Here is an 18,836-nt window from a genome sequence, read left to right on the forward strand (position 1 = left end):
AGAAATCTTTGGGTTTGAGCATCGCCAGAGCTGAGGCCAGTGAAATGGGGAGGGGAGCCAATATCTCACCCTGCACAGCTGCTGCTGTGGTCCAGCTGTCTTTATCTAAGAGTGAATTATGGCAAAGGGCCTGATTTCTTTCCCTCTCCACATACAACTTGTCATTTTATTAACTCTCAGCTCCTGGTTGTGGCCCATTTCACAATTTCTCTGAGATCCAGCAATGTGATGCCAAAGTTCAATATCGAAAATGTAAACTTATCAGAGCATGGCCTGCAACAGGACTGGGAGAAAATTGATTTCTAGCTCAGTAATTCCACTGAATTGCAGGACTTTTTTCTGCTATCAAATCTTTTTATTCCTGCAAACTAGTATATAAAATGGGTGACCCCTTAAAAACAAATAATTACCAAAGGCTGATCCATCATACTTAAAACAGTACTCTATACTTGCTTGAGATCATTTAATAAATAGCAGGTCTTGACAATTTTCCAGGTGCTATAAATTGAAAAATAACCTAGACACTGACTTGTGTGCTAGAGAACTGCCCAAGAGACAGCTCCACAAACCTGCCTTGACCTCCAGGCAGAATTTGACTAAGCAACTTTTCAATGGAAAATCAGATTTGGTTTCAACTCCAGACTGTATTGATGTCCTCAGTGAAGAAGAGATATAAAAATAAAATCATAGTCTTGTCTTTTCTCAACTGTATTGCAGCATTTAATGAAAAATGAATGCACTGAGCTCTCTTTTTTAGGCAGCAAAATGCACTGTCATTACTAATCATGACTTACTTTGCCATTTTGCAAACAGATATTGTATTTTAGCAAGAAAAACCTGTCATTAGCTGTACACATACTCCTGTTAACTCAGGTAAATCTCTGAAAGACTCATGTGTTCCATTTATTTCCTTTTACTTCCTTCAGGAGTCTCTGCAGCCTTCCTGCTCCCAAAACAAATGACTATTTTCTCCTGAGCTGATTTGGAAGGAGATATGAGCACCCAGCAAAATGAAAGCCCTGAAAGCTTTTGAAATGATTGCTTTACTTGGGGTGTCTGCAGCTATAATGAAGATGCTTCTTCAGAAGTAAGATGTTATGCAGAGAAATAATTCCTTCCCCTGATCCCAGCAAAGCCTGTTATGGATGGGAACACAAAGCATGGTGTCTCTGCTGACAGTGTCAGTGAGTAAATACCATAACAGAGAAAATACTTTATGGGACTTAGGCAGATAAAAGATAAGCTTTGTAATTAAAATGGCTTGCTGCATTATTTCTAATTAAGGCATTCATGCTGTCAGAGGACAAAATACATTCCTGCCTTAAGGGGTTTTTATTTGTAAAAAGCAGTTTTAAATGCTTCTTTTAACAAGCCATATTTTGTATAGATCCATATTTATACATGCACATAAATATACACATACATACACACAAATACAAGTATAAAGTACATCCACAACACATTTATGGCCTGGATTTAAAAAAAAAAAGCTCAACCAACACCCTCCCCATGACCTCCCCAGTGAGGAAAGACACCCAAGCCTTCCAATCTCTGACATGAACTTTTGCACTCTGGAAATCAGATATTTAGGGTTTTTTTCCCCCCCCAAACAGAACCAGGCCTTTTCTCCATAACTGATCTGCCATAATTACCACATTTTAATGGGTCTATTTCCAAGAAGCTGAAAAAAACCTCACAAATGTTAAAAGCCACGTGGTTCACCCCAGAGCTCGCCTTCAAAGGCTGCCTCTAAAAATTCATGTGTAAGATCAGAGCAGTCACAAAGACACTGAAGGCAACAGTAAAAAAAAAACCCAAAACAAAAAAAGCCACATGTTGAGCTGTTTCATGCCAGGGCTCAGATCCTGGCAGAGGATATTTTGGATTTGAAGGATGAATTGCCCAGGACAGCCCAGCCTTACCGTGTGATTGCGTGTGAGAACCACGTCAGTGCCATCCTGCAGGTAATGGGTCTCTGTGAAGCCTCTGGCCAGCAGGCCCCTGCAAAAAACAGAGCACAGGGAACATTGAGGCCACCTCACCTTGAATTTATCCTTCAGTGGTTCTGTTTGAGATAAGGATCAAAGGCAGGCATTAAGGATTCAATGGCTCCGGGGAATAAGGGAAAATGGAACTCCAAATATTGAAGCTGCAGGACACGAACACTTCCTGTGGTAATTGTGAATAGACTACAAGTTTCCAGACTGTTTTCTCTTCCAAATGAGGACTCTGTGCCAGCACATTTCAGTGCTGAATCTTCCATGTAATTTTCAACACATTTTAGGTTAAATCTAGGGAGATCTGGGGTTTAGAGTATTGTTAAGTAATGGTGGTTTGTAGAAAAGGAAAATGTTTTCCCTGTGTTCCTTATTTTTCATCTAATCTGTTGTATTCATCAGCAAGTGACCACCCAAAGACTAATTTAGCACTTGGGGAGTGAAACAAACTCCTCCTATTGACACTCCAGGGAAACACTGCATGAACAGCACAGAATTTACAGCACTGGATTTACCCTGCTCATCTGAAGGGATATTCACAAATGAAAATATTACGACTCCACAGGAGACTGTGCAAGATCATGACTGGGACGAGGCAGTTTGTTCCCATTCTCTCCACACTTCCCCTCCTGCCTTTGGCAAGGAGATAAAAAATTTGGACTTGCAATTGTCATTTTCCAGGAACCTCCAGGGAGGGGCATGTGTGTGACAACCACAGAAACTTCGCTTTTTGTAGGGAACTCATCTCAGGCATCTGCCTCTTAAAAAAAAAAAAAAAAAAAAAAAAGTGTTGCTATTGATCTGCTTTCAACTCCTTATCTAAAGAGCATTTCTGACAGAGCCAGAAGGAGGAACACATTCACATTTACTCCTAACACAGGTCTTGAGTTGTGCTCCTCATCCCAAACACCCTTGAGTTTTGACAAAATTTCTGGTGAGCTGCAAAAGCACAATACAGAAGGAGCCAAGAGATAAACGCCACCATCACCCTCAGAAAACTGGAGAGTGCAGAATATTGAAAATCCCTGGCTCTGTGTTTCACAATGTTCATTCTGTTCCACTTCTAAGAGGTGTTTCTCCCTTGGGTTCTTCATTTGAACAAACAAGGCACTTTTATTTAAAGCTGGTTAATGCTGCATCCTTGCAAATATTGTGGTGGGAACCATTACACAGTTGGGGTACATACTTCTTGTGTTTGTATAAACATTATAACTGGAGTATAAACACACATTTAATTTTCATTACTGATTAATTTGCAGCACATTAATATCCAGTGGCTCCATCAGGATCTGGTTGTGCTAGGAGCTCTACAAACACTTACTGTGGAGAAAACCCAGCTTTAAAAGAAAAAGAAAACCCAGCCTCTATCTTGAGGTAGGAAAAAAAAAAAAGAATTAAACAAGACCAAAATTAAGAAAGAAAAGGAAAAAAGAAAATATGGAAGTGGCAAGGCAAAAAAATGAAGCCCCAACACATTATAGTGAGCACTCAAGCAGAGATTCTCACATTTAACTTTTAAATTTTTCAGCTTGTGGGAAATATTACCATATTAATTAATAGATATGGGATGTTAAAACACTGCAGCATTTGGTGGGTTTGTAGGAACTGGATCTCAGGCAAGCACCACACCCACAGCAGGATTTGGGTGCCCAACCAAACACCTCGTGTTGATTTAGATGCACAATAATAAATCCCACCAAGCAGCTCCACAGGGACACCCGTGGGGCCTCAAAGGACACTTGGCTGCAGTGGTGACCTCACCTCTCGTGCCTGCAGCCCCCACAAACCCTGCCAGGAGCACAGGGGCCTGTACCCAACACTCATGGAGTGGTTTGGGTCGGAAGAGACCTTTGAGATCTTCCAGTGCCACCCCTGCCATGGGCAGGGACACCTTCCCCTGTGCCAGGCTGCTCCATCCAACATCCCCTGGGCACTGCCAGGGATCCAGGGGCAGCCCCAGCTGCTCTGGGCACCCTGTGCCAGGGCCTCACCACCCTGCCAGGGAACAATTCCTGCCCAAAATCCCATCCAAATCCACCCAGTGTCAGTTTGGAGCCACTCCCCTTGTCCTGTCACCACACACTCTTGCAAAAAGTCCCTCTCTGTTTCCTACCGTCTCATTATGACAAAGAGCAGCTGCTTTCATAATTATCATTATTTATCTAACACTGCTCACTTCTGCACTTGGCAGGCATTAATTGCCTTTGTAAAGGCAAGATCCTGTTGCTGAAGCCAACAGAGTTTCACTGTGCAGCTTTTGGAAATGGGATTCCATCCAGGACAGGGGAGTGAGTTTCATTTAATGGGACAAAAGTACAGGTACAGGTAACAGATGTAGCAGAAGGGCAAAGTGATTGAGCAACTTGCTTTGTGCTCTGCTGTTTCCAAGGTGTTTGACAGCAATGATGATAAAGGTGACCTTTCTGCTGCTGTTCATTCTGCTCTGAGGCACAGATTTAGAAAATACTTCATAGATCCATAGGTTTGAACACCAGAAGGGATTTGTGATCACCAGCCTGCCCTGCCCCATTACAGGGGTCATCTGACCCAAATTTATCTTCTGCTACAATGACAGGGAAGGAACCAGATCCATTTTCCCACTGTAAAGAGCCCTTGCCTTCATCTCCCATGAAGATGAAGCTATCACAAACCTGGCAGGATTTTAACCAAGCCCAACCTAAACCCACTGCACTTTGTATCTGTTTTAACTGTGCCAACATTCAGTTCCCAGCCACTGGGTTGGATCTCATTCCTCACATCAGAGCTTTATTTTTGTTTCAGTCTTCCATGGAAAGTTCTTCCCACTAAAGTGAGGAAATAGCAGGTAAACAAATTCCTGGTGTCAGCCCTGTCCCTGTCAGGATGAAAGTTTGATTTAGACCCTGAAAATACTGGCTGAAAGGAAGAATTCCAAGTGTGAGCTGTAAAACACTGGTGAGAGCACCAAGATGATGGAATCCCACTGTTGGGACTGACCTAAGGGAAGCAAAAGAATGTCCCAGTGTGGGACACAGAGCTGTGGCTGCCCCTGGATCCCTGGCAGTGCCCATGGCCAGCCTGGACACTGGGGCTGGGAGCACCTGGGACAGTGGGAGGTGTCCCTGCCATGGCACTGGATGGGATTCAAGGTCCCTCCCAACCCAAACCATTCTGTGATTCCACGATATCAAACCATGGAAATTTCACATGGCACTGGGAAAAGAGGAGAACTTTGTGGGGCTCTGCACCAGCCCTCCTTCAGCTGGTACCTCAGACATCAGGGCTGGGACACCTGCTCTGCTGGCCCTGCCCTGCTGTGCCAGCCTGACACTGAGCAGGGAAAGGCTTTCCCCACAGCCACAGGGGGAGCACCTCTGAGATGCTGCCAGGGAGTCCAAGCTCCTCCCTGGCAGAGGAAGGAGCTTTTATCCCCACTTGCAAAATGTCCAATATCCTAAAATCTGCATAGCTGGGTGTGTAGGGTTGTCACGGACGTATTTTATGAAAAATCCTTTTGCTAGGATTTTTTTCTCCTGAGAAGCTGAGAAGCCTCAGATGAAAAGAAAAATAATTATCTGCTGCTGTGGAATGCATCCAGGTGCATCTTTGATTGGTCTCATGTGGTTGTTTTTAATTAATGGCCAATCACAGCCCAGCTGTCTCGGACTCTCTGGTCAGTCACAAGATTTTATTATCATTCCATTCCATTCCTTTTTATTCCTTTCAAGCCTCCTGATGAAATCCTTTCTTCTATGCTTTTAGTATGGTCTTAATATATAATTTTCTTTTAATATAATATACTATTATATAATAAAATAATATAAATATTATAAATATAATATTTATATATAAATATTTAATAATTTTTAAATTTTAAATATTTTAATATTAATTGTAAATATAATATAACTTATATAAATAATGAAATTATTATTATATCATAAAATAATAAATCAGCCTTCTGAAACACGGAGTCAAGATTCTCATCTCTTCCCTTGTCCTGGGACCCCTGTGAACACCACCACACTGGGTTGGTACCCAGGGACAGCAAGGCATTTCTTGACAGGTTATGAAAATTAAGTGTAACAAGCACTCAAATTCCACTACTGAGTGTGCACCACTTCACTTTCCAATTATGGCAATAATGTTCAACACAGCAAACAATCAATCCAGCATATGTATCTATCAGGTAATTTAATTACCCTCCCACCCCCCCAAAGATATGCAATACAATGGATTGATTTACATTTCTGGTTTTGACCCAGAGTAAAGGAGATTAATAGAGGAAAGTAAATTAATTTAGATGGCAAGCTACTTAACCTAATTGGATCAATGTAATTCTGAAAGAGCAGGGATCAAAATAACATTAATATATCACAGAGCAATTCATCACCATGTCTGGAGTTTCAAATGTTGCCAGCTACAATGCTCAGCAGTACCAGATGATTATCAATACTTTGCCCTGCATGAAAGACAGAAACAAATGCTATGAACTGCATCAGCTGCTTGATGTGATTTATAAAAATCAGCTGGAACAACATCACAACTTTCTCACTGATGCCTCAAAGATGCAGAGTGCAATTCTTGAGCACAATCGCTTACACACTTGGTCACTGTGTTTATCAGCACAGTGATTTTTCCACACTTCACAGAATCACAGGATGCTTTGGGAAGGAAGGGACTGTAAAGCCCATCCAGTTCCACCCCCTGCCATGGGCACAGACACCTTCCACTAGACCAGGCTGTTCAGGATCAAATTTCCCAGAGCCAAATGAACAAGTAGAAGCTTCCATGGCCCAGAAAGATAAATTTTATGCCTCCTGATCTCTGACAGACACAGCACAGGCTCCCTCATCCTCTGTAAATCAGCAGAAAGCTTCCATGTCAGACTTGCTGAAACATTTTCAGGTGTCAAGCAAGCAACCTAAGCCTCAGAGAATATGATGAATTTCATTTAAACTTCTCATCCTCACCTTCCTGGCCCCCCACAAGGTGAAATCTGAGGTGGTTTGTTTGGGGAGGGGAAAAGTGTCCTGGTTCAAGCACATCAGATTTTTTCCCCTCAATCCATTTAATGACAGGAGTGGTAATTTAACACACTGCCTCTCACTTGCAAATGGGAAAATCAGTCTCTGCTCTCCAGGCACCGATACATTATTTCAAAAGGTTATAATGATATTTCATCACCCAGGGAAAGTCAGACAGACAGTCACAGGAGTCAGAGATGGAAAAAACCCAGTGGATCATAGCAAGGGCCTCCTGGAAGCCCAGTGTGCCATGGATCAAACCAGGCTCTGCCCCATGGAGCTGCAAACGTCAGGAGCAGTTCTGATCCCACCACCTTCCAGGGGAGGTCACTTTGCATTCCAACAGGTGTTACTGTCATGATGCATTTCCCAAAATCCAGCCTTTCTAGTGCTTCCTAGCCCACTTCTTTCACCAGCTGAGACAAGTGCTTTCCTTCTTGGTAGATCTGTCATTTACACAGTGATGTAAATGCAGATTATTATTATTATTATTATTAATGCACAAAAAGTGCAGATTATTATCCAATTGTCCTTCAGCCACCCAGGCACCAAGTACAGAATATCAGGCTGTAAAAAAAGACAAGAACTGTGCATTCCTCATGTCAGTGCTACTCAGGAAAAATCCCAGCATCAATCATCTCAGCAGGAGCAGACCCTGGGCTCCAGCATCACAGGGATGCCCCCCTTTGGTTACCTGGTTTCTCAGTAGTGGAGACAAGGTGCTGTGCCCCACTGACCTCTGGAGAGGAACAGAACATTCTGTGTGCTCTGAAGGCTGATCTTCTGCTTCCCCTTGCCTTTGATTCACAGCTCTGTGCAGTCACTCTGCTGTAGGAACTGCTGTTTTAGGGAGAACATTGAATATTCCTGTGCCTTTGTAAAGGATGGCAGTCAGTGCCACAGGGGTGGTGCAGGGCTGGCTCAGGTGTGGCTGTGCTCCTCCCTTCCCCTCAGGGATGCTGTCACACACAACCCTGACCCTCACTCAGAGTTTTTTCCCAATGCTCAAGTGCCTGTTTTCTCCCCACTCAAGCACTGCCTCACTCTGTTATACAAACTCTTATTAAAACCCCTCTGGCAATGCATTTGAAACCTTTCTTGCATCTGGGGGAGGTGAAGAGCCTGAAGCAGCATGGTGAACAGGCAGTTATAAAAAATGTCATTTATTCTGCCTGCTGACACCAGCCTACTCCATTAATTCTTAAGTATCTCAATTCGGGTCATTTTGACCTTTACACTGAAATTAGTTGTTATTTCCTCAATTGCTGCATTTTTTCCCAGGTACATCCAGAGGAATAAACAAGTCTGTTGAACCTGCTGCCTCTGCTGTGGTGGTCTCAGTGCAAGCACCCACAAAAGTGATGTTCACAGAGGTGTTTTTCAATTCTTCTTTCTCATTACAATGTAAAAAATGAGTTCAGCATGGGTAATGAGTTTCTCATGCACGGGTACCTAACACCATTCTATTCACAAAACCATCTCATATTCTCTAAACACACCACATTCTTTCCCTTGTTTAATTATCTTAAGTGATTTGAACTGTTTTTGGACATTTTCCCATTGAATGTCTCCACTTCATAATATCCTATCTGCCACACTCCAGCGTGCTGCCACAGAGGGGCTGCAATGTCATAATTGAAGAACCTGAGAGATTGAAATTCGTGAGCTTTATTAGCACAACAATTCAGAGGCAAAGAAGGGAGTAAAATAAAACTATAATAGCTGGGAAACCAACCAAGCATCCCAGGTTTCAATAGTAACTCTATGGTAGGAGCCTGCAGCCTATTTCACATGGCCTGGAGATAGACAATTGGAGTAGATCATACACTAGATTTGGAAAATATGTCTTTGTGCTAGCACCCAGTCCTTTTGATGCAGAAATCCATATAACCCTGTGCCTATTGGAGTCCGTGTTTAGATATATCCCCTGGAATGGGTGGAGCAGTGCCTGGCACACTGAGAGCCAGTTCTGACAAACACATGCTGCAGGTGAGATCCATGTTCTGGGTGATCCCTGGACAGGGTGTGGGAACAGGCACTTCCACACTTAGCTGCTCCCTGGCCTGCTGGGAACAGGAGAGAAGAGGGACAAATCCTCCTTTCAAAGCCCACAAGCACCCAGTGCTCATAACTTGTCACTGCATGTGGTGGCAGCATGCAGAAAACCCAACAGCCTGAGCCGACAAACCTGAGGAGGAACACAGCTCCCTGGCTGGCCATCACCCAGTGGTTGAGAGATTTCTGCTTCCCTGGCTGCTGGGCAAATAATCCATGAGCTTCACCTCCCCAGATTTCAATGGGCAAAGATTGAAATGAAATCCAGCATTTTGGTGGCCTCCCGTGCTGTTCTGGGCCCTCAGTGCACACCCCACTTCCATCACTCACTGTCACATTTCTGTCAGCATTTACCTGCCAAAACTCCAGCATTTATTCATCACTCTAATTCCAAAATGTTAATGAAGAGACTACTGCTAACCAGTGTGTGGGAAAAGCATAAAGAAGATAAATAACACTTTTCCAACAAAGTAGATGAGTAACAACAAGTTATTTCCCTAAAATGGCTTAAACTTGGTCAAGATGTCCAGGGTGTCCCTAATGGGATGGGTTTAGGTGACCCTACACCTCAGATGGGCATTGAGGGAAGAAACAACACACAGGGAACATGTGAAGGAATCAAAGGAAGGCCAGGAAGGTTCACTGTGTCTCCACACAGCAAAACTTCAGCAGGAAAGGGAATGGCAGCTCCTCCATGGACTTTGAGTGGAGCTGATCAACCTCACACATCCCAGAAGCCAAACTCACAACTGGAGTCCCAACATTCCCATGTTAACCTCAAAGACCTCCTGACTGCTTCTCACTGTCCAGTTCTGATATCCCAGAGCTTACAGCACCTCTCTTGGAGCTGTTCTTGGGAGGAATATTTCGGATCAGCTCCCTGAGCTTCCCTGTGTGCTGGATGAACAGAAATCCTGTCACTGGGTCAGCTGGGCTGGGTGCCATAAAAAGCAAACACTTCAGGAAAGGCTCCAGAATAACACAAGCCACAAATTGCCAGCAATAGAGAGGTGCTGGTGCTTACTGGCTAATGGATTTTTGAAGGGAAAACACAATTCTGTACATTCAGGCAAAGCCTGTGGGCTGCCTGCTTTGGGGAGACTTTACTGCTCGAGCTGCACTGAGTGGTTTCAATTTCAGGTCATGGAAATGGCCGCAGTGGAACCCTGCAGCAATGTGCCAAAAGTGAAATAACCACTGAACTCCTGCTCCTCTGCAGTGTCTGTGGCAGGAGTCAGCAGGAATGGGCTCTGCCACCCTGCAGGCTGAGCCCAGACCAGTCTCTGTGAGAATTCTGGGTTGGCCTGGGCTGGACCAAAGACTGACACTGCTCTGGAGCTTCCTGGAAGCTTCTGGAAGGCTGCCCCTCCAGGATCTGCTCCTCACACGGCAGTGCTGTGGCTGCTGATGGGAAGCACGCTTCCCAGCATTGTGCTTCCACTAAAACCTGCGCAGGATAATCTAAGAGCTTTTTGTGACATTCTGATCTTGCCTCCCCAGTACAGAGCTGGAGCTGCAGGTGCAGGGAGCCCTGGATAAAACCAAGGCTTGAAAGGCTCCCCAGGATCACGGAGATGCTTCAGGAGCTCACAGGCACAAACATCACAGGCTGCTGGAACCCTGGGTACTGAGAATTTTACACTTTCTGTACTGACAAACATTGACCCCCCCCCCAAAACCCACTACACTTAACCTGAAGCCATCGAGAAAACTTCCAAAATTGAATAATAAAACTAACATTGTGAGTGTGTAGCTTGAATAGAAATGTGTAATATCACGCAGTGTAAAATGCAGAGTTTAAAGTTTTAAAATATAGTAATATATATAAAACAAGATAGAAGTTTTAAAGCAGAGACTAGTCCTTCTTTATCTTCACCTTCTTCTCCATGAGTTTAGGCAGTATTGTGTAATTAAATAAAAAATCTGCATTGTGCAGAACACAAGTAGTTAGTTATTAACTACTTGTGTATTATTGAGTTAAAAGTAAAAATAATTTAAGTGCAATTTCTTAATTAGACAGTTTATCCTTAAAAAGCCTTATAAAAAAAGAGACACAACTCAATTTTTAACTTATTAGAGCAAATTACTATAGAACTCACAGTTTGTGAAACTATAATATAAATAAAAACTAATAAACATCTGGATCCAAACAAGAAAATACCATCTCACACATTTAATCCCAACTTTAAAAAAAAAAAAAAAAGACCCAAAAAATCCACAACAAGTGGCAGACATGATCTTTTAAATGCATTATTTTACAACATCCCAGCACTGCCTTTCATAAAACTAAAACATTCTTCCTAGGCCCTGTAGCACTCCTAGGATGGCACATTTTCAGTAAGTAGTAAGTTTGGAGATACTGGGCTGGAAAGCTGTCAAATTCTATTTGAAATGTCTCAGTTAATTAAAATATGTCACTCGTAGCTGAGTGAAATTATGCTGCTGAACAGATGTCACTAGGCAAACTGTCTGGGTGTACTTGCAGCTGAACATTTTCAGACTGCTACGGAATTCTGCTTGAAAGATCCAAGAAAACTGCTCTTAACATGGAAAATTTATAAACATAGAAATTTAAGTAAGTCCAATGAAAAATCAGAACTTATTAAAATACAACAAAATGCAAACAGAGCTGAGGGATTACAAAAGGTTATTGCAAGCATCTGCAATACTTTTAGGAAGCCAAGCTCCTACAGTAATGAAAAGTCACTGAGCCTAAGTTTATCCTTAGACTCCAACCAACAATTGCATCCTTTTTGTACCTTATTCTTGCTTTGGAGTGTGTGCCTCTAGGCTTGCATTTGCATTTTTAATTTTAGAGAAGTTTTATTGCCATTTCTGCCAATTTGTCGAAACATGAAATCGTATTTTTGTTTTTAACTAAACTCACAATTTCCTCCTTGCCACCAGCATGAACCATTTGCTCTAGGCAGGCTGTGCTCACATTTCACTTGCAGAATTATGGATTTCCAGAGATGTATCTTTATTTTGCCCTGTGCCTCAGTGTGCCTCTCACTAACCTTATAAAAGGCTGAGTGAAGAGGGCAGAGTTCCTAAGGAGAGCTCTGTGTTTGAATCTGTGTTTAAATCCCAAGGAGATTTCTGTGTTTAAATCTGTGTTTAAAAACCAAGGAGATTTCTGTGTTTAAATCTGTGTTTAAACCCCAAGGAGATCTCTGTGTTTAAATCTATGTTTAAACCCCAAGCCTGTAAATCTGCCTTAAAACTCAGTAGGTGCAAAATCCCTAAAATAAATGGCAGCTTGTCAATCCAAAGGTGTACCTAGTCCTGTATTCTATCTCCCCCAGTGGCCAGTACTAAGGACATAACTCATGAAGAGGAGGAACATTCTACATCTCCCCAAAATCCTGCTCCTGCTCTGCCTCTGAGTCCTCTGTGAGCCAGGGATCAATGCAGGGTGGAAGCTGAGATGAAACACAAGCTCACAAGGGTGTTCTCAGTGTCTCCTGCCACTCTTCCTCCCCAATTAAAGCAGTGACTTCCATGAAGATCAATTAATTTGGCAGCATGACCGGGCTGCAGCTCTGGAGGCTGCTCCCCTGGAGAAGGCTTTGATTTCAGTGCCCAGCACAAAACCCAAGTTCAGTGGGACAGAAAACCAGCCAGGAACATCCCCAGTGTGTCAGGAGCCTGGGTGGATTTGTTTGGAGCTGCCTGGGAGTGCTCATGGGGTTTTCTAGAGCAAAAGGGTTGTTCTTACCTGTGTGGGACCCCTGTCAACCCCTGTCAGCACCACTCCCATCCAAAACCCCACAGCTGCTCTCTGGCTCTGCCAGCAGAACATCTCTTGCACACATCTCTTGCACACATCTCTTGCACACAGGTGTCACTGGATGACACCTGAACCACTTTTGAAACAAGCACATCCTCAAAGACAGGGGTTGTCCCCACCCTCAGCCCCTGAACACATCCCAAACTCTGAGCAGCTGCTGGGATATGGCACTGTGGTGTCCTGGGAAAGCCTGCAGGATATTTCAAATAACATCAGGCTATTCTCTCAGGAGATGATGGCTCATTTACAACTAACTCTGCTTCCAGATAAGACTTAAAATTCGGATGAGGTGATTCAAAACAAAACCATGGGCCTGAGCTTCCAAGCAATGAGTGAGTTTGTAGGGTGAAGGCAGCTGAAAGGATGGGGGCTGAAATATTCCTCCTTCCTTTCTCCTTCTTAGCCATTAATTATGTTCCTACATGCCCTGCATTTTGCTTTAATCTTTCTCCATCATCTCTCCTTTTCCCTGAATCATTCCCTCCAAGCCTCTTTCATCACCTCTTGCATGCTGAGGTTTATTACTCAACAGGAGAAACATTTTTCCTTGGTACATAAAAAACCAAAGCAACAGAAAAACATAAAAACACAAAAAGCAACACAACCACGCTGGTGCTTTTCTTTAACAAGCCTGAAACCTGTGGGTACCACAGCAGGGTGTGAGGCTGGCACCTGTCAGTGCCCAGCTCCACAAGATGTGGCATCAGTGGGGCCTCTAAAGGAGGTGACACTGCTCACCACCCCTGCTGCCAGCTCAGGCTCCATGCTGGTGTTTTCCAGGCAGCAGAGGAAGAATAACCAGTGAAATCAGGAAGGCTAAATCAGTTTTTTAACGTCTTTCTTTGCTTTTTCACCTCTCTCTCTGCTCTGCACTTCCCTTGAATCCAATTCCTTGACTCTGCATGTGTCAGAGCCCTTGATGAGCAAATTAAAGCCATCAATCCAACAGCAAATGACTGCAGGGGAGCACCAGGGCAGTGCCTGTGGCTTTGGGGAGCTGAGCCACGGCCGAGCAGATGGACGTGGGAAGGAGGGAAGGACAGCAGAGGGCTGAGCCACCATCCCTCCTCCTCCTCCTCCTCCTCCTCCTCCTCCTCCTCCTACCACACAGAGAGAAACCCCACAGCCCCAGCTCCTCCACCCTGTGCTCATTTGGGAGCTGATTCATGTCAAAGCAGATTCTGACTCCTCTCTGCAGTGGGGTTTTTGGTCCAAACTCGCTCCTCACCCACTCTGAGGCTGCACTGAAGAAGTCACTGGTTTAGTGAGAGAAGGATCAGACACCATCTTTTAGTGGTTAAGACACAAAATTATAATTTTCTTTTCAATTCCAGGAAGTAATTAGTTTATAATAACATTTAACATTTAGTTGCTGACAGAGATATGACACTTATCTTACATAAGTCATTTTAATTATTCCTACTAACCAAGACCTCAAAAATATTGTGCAGTCTGAGTTAACAATGCCTTCCCAGATATTTCTGGTTCTACTGTCATTTGAAAAATTGATGCCTAGAGCATCAGCATTTATCAAGCTCATTATAGATTTCATCCAAATGACTACAGATAATTAAAAGTATGCTTCATTTTTATTGTAATGTTTTCCCCCCTAACACTGCAAAGTAATTCCATTGTTGCTCAGGGTTTCAGGAATTAATATAGACTCATCTGCCAGAAAATGAAGTTTCACAGGATTATAGGCAAACTATTCACACACCCAGATGTGAGTCAAATGTGCAGAAATTAGATGTGCACACACACAAATATATTCATATATATAACTTTGGAGTCCTATATGCATTTTCACATACATTAAACAGTCCTAAAAAAGAATTGCCAATTTAGAGAGAGCTACAGACTCTTGGGTAACCACTCCCTGAAAATGAGTCTTCTCTAAAGCACTTGGGCAAGTTGGACACACAAAAAATCCCTTCAGAATTTTATTTACTACTTATATTTAACTGTTTCTCTATGAAATATATGCACCTGGTGCCCCATCCTCATACATCACACAGATTTATTCACACTTAAATGAAGCAAGTTTATGCTACTACTGCTGACCTGAGAAATCCTGGCAGCCTTTGCTTTGTTTTGTGTAACTGTGTGAAGAAACAAGTATTTGGGAAACCGTTCAAGAGGATTCTGGAGAGCCCCCCTGAGCCCCAGCTCAGGTCTAACTGATGTATTGAAAGTTTTTAGTGATGTAAAACCCTTCAGGAGATCTCTAGGAGATTTCTGAGCTAGCTGGGCTTGCTCTGCAGTGGGAACTGTGTCATGCACAAGTGAAAATTAGGATTGCTGGATAAATGTAGGGTTGTATTTCCACACAGAACTGAATTAACTTTTTTTTTATTCTGTTATTCATGGATCAGGCTATGTCTGTCATACCTGGAACTGCTATGACTCTTGTTAATAATGCTTATACAGAACTATAAAACTGATGGGGTTTTACTGCTTCTCAGGTTGCAGAATTTAGTACAACCCTGAGTTTGACTGGCACAACCACCACACCCTGCACACAGGAATCTTCTTCATCCTAGGATCCCTAACACTACTTGAATTAATTAACTTCATGTGTCATCAATTTTCCTTGGCACCCCCTTATCACCAAGAGCTCGGTGTTTTTACATGACTTTCCATGTTACTTTGAAACTCAGATCACCTATAAATAGCAGTGGCATTAAAAAGCAATTAGAGACACATGCCTTTTTAATGTCCCTATTGTAACCCAGCCTGGCAAATCAGAGAGATAATATTTAATGAGACAGACACAGAAGAAACTCTCCTGATTTAGTGTTAACATCCACATGAAGCAGTGCTAGCAAGGGGTTGCTGAGGCAGTTTCAGACTGAAATAAGAAAGAAGAAAAAACCCATAATGAGAAGCATCTGACATAAATATTAGGAAATGGATCTATATTTTATAAAGGCCATTTTATCCAAGACAGTTTAGGTTTCCTCCCACTCAGGGAATGGATTCACAGTGAATAAACCCTTGAGTCATGAGGGTATTTCACACGCAGATTTGGATTTTATGTAAATTATTTAAGTATGTTTTAGGAAGTTTGGGCAGTGATGTAGAAATGTTCCCCTGCCTGCACACATCACTCAAAGAAATAACACTCATCACCAAGGAATTCAGCAGGGTGAAAGCTCTGCCAACAGGCCCAAGCCGAGACTGCAGCATGGAAAAGTTGAAGCTGTGTGATCCTATTCCTTAAATTTGTCTCCTGCTGCTGACAGGAGGGCAAGGCAGTGCCTTGGCCCAGGCTGGTCCCAGAGCAGCACACTGCAAGCTGCAGAAACACAAACCCACAGAACCTGCAGACACATGGGGGTGCCAGCACAGCCAAGAGGAAAACCTGGCAAATGTTACAGGTGGGATCTCAACAGAAAGGTTAATTACACCACAGGGTCAGGCTTTCTGGCTTTGTCTCCTCTCAGAATCATCTTTCTTTCATTTGAGGTACACCCAGGCCAGGACATGTTCATCCAGGTTTTGGTGTTGGACAGAATCAGGTGAGGTGAGATTGCTTTTAACAAGAGTGAACCAGAGAGACAAAAGCCCTGCAGGAAATCCCTCCAAAAGAAAACTTTGAGACACCACAAGAGAATCACAGAATGGTTTGGGCTGGAAGGGACCTTAAATCCCATCCCATTCCACCCCTGCCATGGCAGGGACAGCTCCCACTGTCCCAGGTGCTGCCAGCCCCAGTGTCCAGCCTGGCCTTGGGCACTGCCAGGGATCCAGGGGCAGCCACAGCTGCTCTGGGAATCCCATCCCAGCCCCTCCCCACCCTCACAGGGAACAATTTATTCCCAACAACTCATCTAAATCTCTTCTCTTTTGGTTTAAAACCATTTCTCCTTGTCTTAGGCTCGAGGTAATCAACATATAATTATCCAGTGCATGGCAAACGCCAAAAAATTCCCTTTGCTTCCTTGCACACTGCTGAATTTTCACTCTATAAATGTCCAAAAAGAGACATAAAACATGTCACACCTAAAACAAAGGGTGGTTTTTTCACTCCAGCCAGGTCAATACTCCCAGGGAAATGAGGCTGTTTAATTTGGTGAGAGATGTTCTCCTACAAATGCTCGATGGCAGAGAAGCAGGAGATTTTATCAGGTTTTATCAGAGCTCTGCTGGTGGCTCAGCCAGGGGCAGGAGGATTTCTACCCCTCCTGTGTCTGCCTGGTCCACAAAGCTTGCAGAGGAAGCACAAGAGAAGGGAGGTGCCAGGTTGTCAGGGAGACCTCAATAATATTGAACAAAAAACTTCCAGCAGGTGAGGGGGCAGATGATACAATCAGAGCCACCAACAAAATAGCAGGGAATGCAACAATTTGGGAAATGTGAAATAGGATCCTGAGCTGTTCCCCTCCAGACTTGTGATTTTAATTAGATCCTTGTCCAAAATAATAGAAAGGGTTTTGATTGATTTTCTTTTTTTTGTTTGGTGCTTTTTTTGTTTTGTTTTTGGGTTTTTTTTAACTGATGGCTGATGTGCAGATTGCAAAAAATGAGCTGCTCTGAGCTTAGACACTGACATCATGGTGCAATCGACCCAGTCCAGCCACACTCCCCTTTCCCCCTCAGTTCTGCCAATTCCCTGTTTTTTTTTTCAGGCTGAGCAGGAAGGAGATGCTGCAGAAATTCCCAATATTCCCTCGTTGGGAGGAGGCAGAGCAGGGCTGAGGTGCTGGAATGGGCAGAGCATAGAGAGGTGCAGAGAAACTGCCTGACACCTCCTGCATGCAAAGCTCATCCAGCCCAGGGATGGCAGCTCAGCAGCTCAGCCAGCTAAACAATCAAAGGCACAAAGGAAAACAGAAATAAGGGAAATCAAAGCAAAAAGCACCAAATAAATGGGTAGATTTTTTTTTTTTTGGTGTTAATATTTGTAGGTATTTTCCAGGTGTCAGCAATGCTTTGAAGCAACCTTCCACTGCTTTGAGTGCTTTGAATACTAAGGAAAAATTAACTCTATCCCAGCCAAAACCTGGACAATGCTTTTCTCCAATTCCTGACCAGTTTTTATGGGATGTTGTTGTTTCCTCAAAAAACCCATATTCATTGGACTCACATCTTGAGCTGCAAGCAGGGTTTTCATTTTAGCAATAAACCACATGTCCCCTGCCATGGCTTTTTGGGAAGGCAGAGGATTTCATGATAATCTTTGGCACAGCCTTGGATTTAGATGCCATTAATGAAATATTTCCTGATTCTGTCCTTGGACCTGCTTGGTCCTGGATTTCCCTTGGTCTGCTCCAGTTTGTCACACTCCAGACAGGAAGAATATTCCAGCTGCACTTTGGGAAGTGCAACGTTATGCAATTTTCATGACCTCCTGAGACATGTTCTCCTTATCATAACACACCAAAAGAGAAGAGCTTTGCTCTGCAGCTCAAAATATTGGGTTTTTCCACCATCAAGAGCTATGGGGAGGTTTTCCTTGGATTATGATCATCAGTGCAGCTGTTAAATTCTTTACCTTGATCTGCTAAAAACTTTACTCTTAAGGAGTTCAACTGATGAACTGATATTTGGTTTCATGGGCATATTTTGAACACAATTAGATAATGCACAGGAAGAAATATTTCATAAATATTAGGGCAGATCAGCAGAACCTCATCATTTCCTACTGAGCTATGGTGATTCATGTCAGCTGAAAGAGATACAACAATAAAAACCAGAATGCAAAAGAGACTCTTTGAATTAACATCAGGCAGCAACCAAATGAAGCTGAGTTTTGAACTCAATGCAAGACAGTAATTGTAGCTGGTGAGGGAAGAAAAAAAAAATATCACAGCACTGGAATTCCAGAAATCTCCTCTCCTAAGAGGAAATACTTCTTGGCCTTTCTGATGGATGAGAGGCTCCAAGTACAGTGTCACTGAGACAGGAGAGTGGCTGCAGCTCCAGGGCCCCAGATCTGCCAAGACACAGAGAGCTCTGCCAAAAAGGCATTTTAGGCTTCAGCAAGAC

At 43.3% G+C, this 18,836-nt stretch overlaps 1 protein-coding gene across 1 annotated transcript in view; it reads right to left on the reverse strand.

Moving 5' to 3' along the window:
* The window catches only part of ADAM12 (ADAM metallopeptidase domain 12), a 189,065-nt gene that overhangs the window by 78,993 nt on the left and 91,236 nt on the right, over positions 1-18,836 (reverse strand). The window contains exon 4 of the mRNA XM_036386247.2: positions 1,923-2,001. Coding sequence (XP_036242140.2) covers positions 1,923-2,001 — 79 coding nt within the window. The remainder of the gene's footprint in view (positions 1-1,922; positions 2,002-18,836) is intronic.

This window comes from Molothrus ater, chromosome 8 (genome assembly GCF_012460135.2).
Source record: "Molothrus ater isolate BHLD 08-10-18 breed brown headed cowbird chromosome 8, BPBGC_Mater_1.1, whole genome shotgun sequence".
Lineage (NCBI taxonomy): Eukaryota > Metazoa > Chordata > Aves > Passeriformes > Icteridae > Molothrus > Molothrus ater.